This window comes from Bombus impatiens, unplaced genomic scaffold, assembly GCF_000188095.3.
Source record: "Bombus impatiens unplaced genomic scaffold, BIMP_2.2 scf_0735, whole genome shotgun sequence".
In the NCBI taxonomy this organism is placed as follows: domain Eukaryota; kingdom Metazoa; phylum Arthropoda; class Insecta; order Hymenoptera; family Apidae; genus Bombus; species Bombus impatiens.
The window spans coordinates 1-2,076 of record NT_177154.1 but is presented as its reverse complement, the minus strand read 5'-3'; the positions used below and the strand labels follow the sequence as shown (position 1 = coordinate 2,076).

General features: G+C 60.7%; 1 protein-coding gene across 1 annotated transcript; it reads right to left on the bottom strand.

The window, feature by feature from the left end:
* Nucleotides 1-1,386: 1,386 nt before the first annotated feature.
* LOC117152159 lies at nt 1,387-2,007 on the bottom strand. The gene is made up of 2 exons (XM_033322941.1): nt 1,767-2,007; nt 1,387-1,628 (listed from the first exon to the last, which is right to left on the bottom strand). The coding sequence occupies exons 1-2, from the start codon at nt 1,942-1,944 to the stop codon at nt 1,390-1,392; spliced, it is 417 nt and encodes a 138-aa protein (XP_033178832.1). The 5' UTR covers nt 1,945-2,007; the 3' UTR covers nt 1,387-1,389.
* Nucleotides 2,008-2,076: the final 69 nt, after the last annotated feature.

The following is a 2,076-nucleotide window of genomic DNA, read 5'->3' as shown; positions in this document are numbered from 1 at the left end:
GCAATGTTCCATAGGATCGGTCCCAGCACCGAGCCCTGCGGGACTCCGCGTTCGATAGGTCGCCTTTCTTCTCCCTCCTTGCTGCTGTAGCAAATCCACCTGTCGTCGAGGTAGGTCCGGATCAGCCGGACGAGGTAGCTGGGAACCTCGAAGTGCTCCAGGGCCGTCAGTATCCTGTCCCGCGGCATGGAGTTAAACGCGTTGACGATGTCCAGGGAAACCGCCAGCGCCACGTCGTTCCGGGAAACTCTGTCCTCTGTCAGTGTCCGCACGCGTCTGACCGCGTCGATCGTCGAGCGTCCCTTCCGGAAGCCGTACTGGCTTTCGTGCCAACCTGGCACCTGGCCCGCTATGTGTCGCTCCAAGCGAGTGGCAACTACCCTCTCCAGCAGTTTGCCGACCTCGTCTAGCAGGCATATCGGCCGGTACGCTGACGGCGAGGTCGTCGGTCGGCCCTCTTTACGGAGCAAGACCAGCCTCGCCGTCCGCCATGCCCGGGTGTAGGCTCCCTCTTTCAGGCATCTTGTGTAGAGGCGCCGAAGTCTGGGGGCCATGACTCCCATCACTTCCCCCCAGATCCGACCCGAGATTCCGTCCGGGCCCGGCGCCACGTCGCATAAGGCCATTCTTCTGGTCGTCTCCCATATCTCTTCCTCTGTGACTTCCCAGTCATCTCTCCATTCCAACGTCCGTATCGTTTTCCGCGACCATTCTGCCGCCCTGTCTTCTTGCGGGGGAAAAGCGTCGCGATGATCCGCAGCAGCAGCGCAGGTTCCATATCCATCGTTGCCAGGGGGCCCTTCGCGCGAAGTTTCCGCGTCACCGTCCTATATGGCCTTCCCCATGGGTCGGCCTCGACTGTTTCGATTAGTTCGGACCAGGCACGGTCCTTCGCGTTTTTAATCTCTTGCAGCGAGCGCCGTAGCACACGGTACGCCCGGTAGCGCAAGGAGACTTCTTCTTCGTCACGTCGTCGCCAGCTGCGGGCCCTTAGGTACTGTCTTCGGGCCCGGATGCATCTCGTCCTCAGCTCCGCGATGTCAGGGTTCCAGTAGACTGCCCTGCCTCGCACCGTACCTAGTGTGGCGCGTGGCATGGATGCGTCGCAGATTGCTGCCATGGCTCGGCGTAGGTTCTCGGCCTTCTCTACCACGTCTGTTTCGTTCGTCGTCGTCGAGGCCTCCCAGCTCCAAGCTGTTGCTAGGCAGCCGCCCAGAGTAGATCCCCGTTCACCTCCTTGACCTTCCATCTTGGCGGTGGGCGCGCGCGTCCTTTCCTCGGCGGCGGGCCGCGACCATCGCCTGTAGTCGCCGTTCTAGTTCCAGGTGTGTCCACCTCCTTGAATATGTAGAGGTAGTCTGATAGTGTCTCGACACATTCGGCTACTCTTCAGTCTGAGATCCGCCAGAGTGCATCGGGGGAGGCCCATGTGATGTCGACGATGGAGCTCCCTCTCCACGCCACGCAGGTACTGGTCGAGCCCCTGTTCACCAACAGAAGTCCAAGTCCCGCGGCCCAGTTTGACAGCGCGTCGTTGGTCCTGGCGTTCTCCCATTCCGTGGAGTGCGCGTTGAAGTCTCCCAGGACGAGCACTTGCCGGGGAAGTCGTCGCCTGACGTAGTCGCCAACCCCGTCCAGGAATTCCTCGAATGCTGCGCATCCGCTGTTGGGTGACACGTACACACCCACAACCACCATCCCTGCCCACTCGATCGCGACGTATCCGTTGCCGCGTTCCAGCAGGGTTCCATGGGCGAACGCCCCCGGCGTTGATGTCCAGGTGACAGCAACCATTTTGTCCGTATCTCCGACCCATTCTGGAGTATCCAGAACTCTGTATGGTTCTGCCGCCACCGCTAGGGCGACCGTGCTCTCCCGAATGGTTTGGTAGAGTAGGTCTTGCGCTCGCTTTGATCTTCCCAGGTTGGTCTGGAGGATGCACATTTTCAGTCCCCTAGTGTCGTCACTTCTCTGACTTCCTCCGTGCCAGCTTCTTTGTTCGCAGACGTAGGGTCGCCTTGCTGTGGGGAGCCTTTCCTGTTGCCGCTTGCAGCTGTGGATTCGCGGGTGGCTCCT

Bases quoted from the DNA above. Each gene is read 5' to 3' on its own strand.
- LOC117152159 (XM_033322941.1), bottom strand. From the start codon at position 1,944: ATGTGCATCCTCCAGACCAACCTGGGAAGATCAAAGCGAGCGCAAGAC. The intron at 1,629-1,766 runs CGGGGGCGTTCG...TCCTGGACGGGG, and splicing joins TGTCACCTGGACATCAACGC to TTGGCGACTACGTCAGGCGA.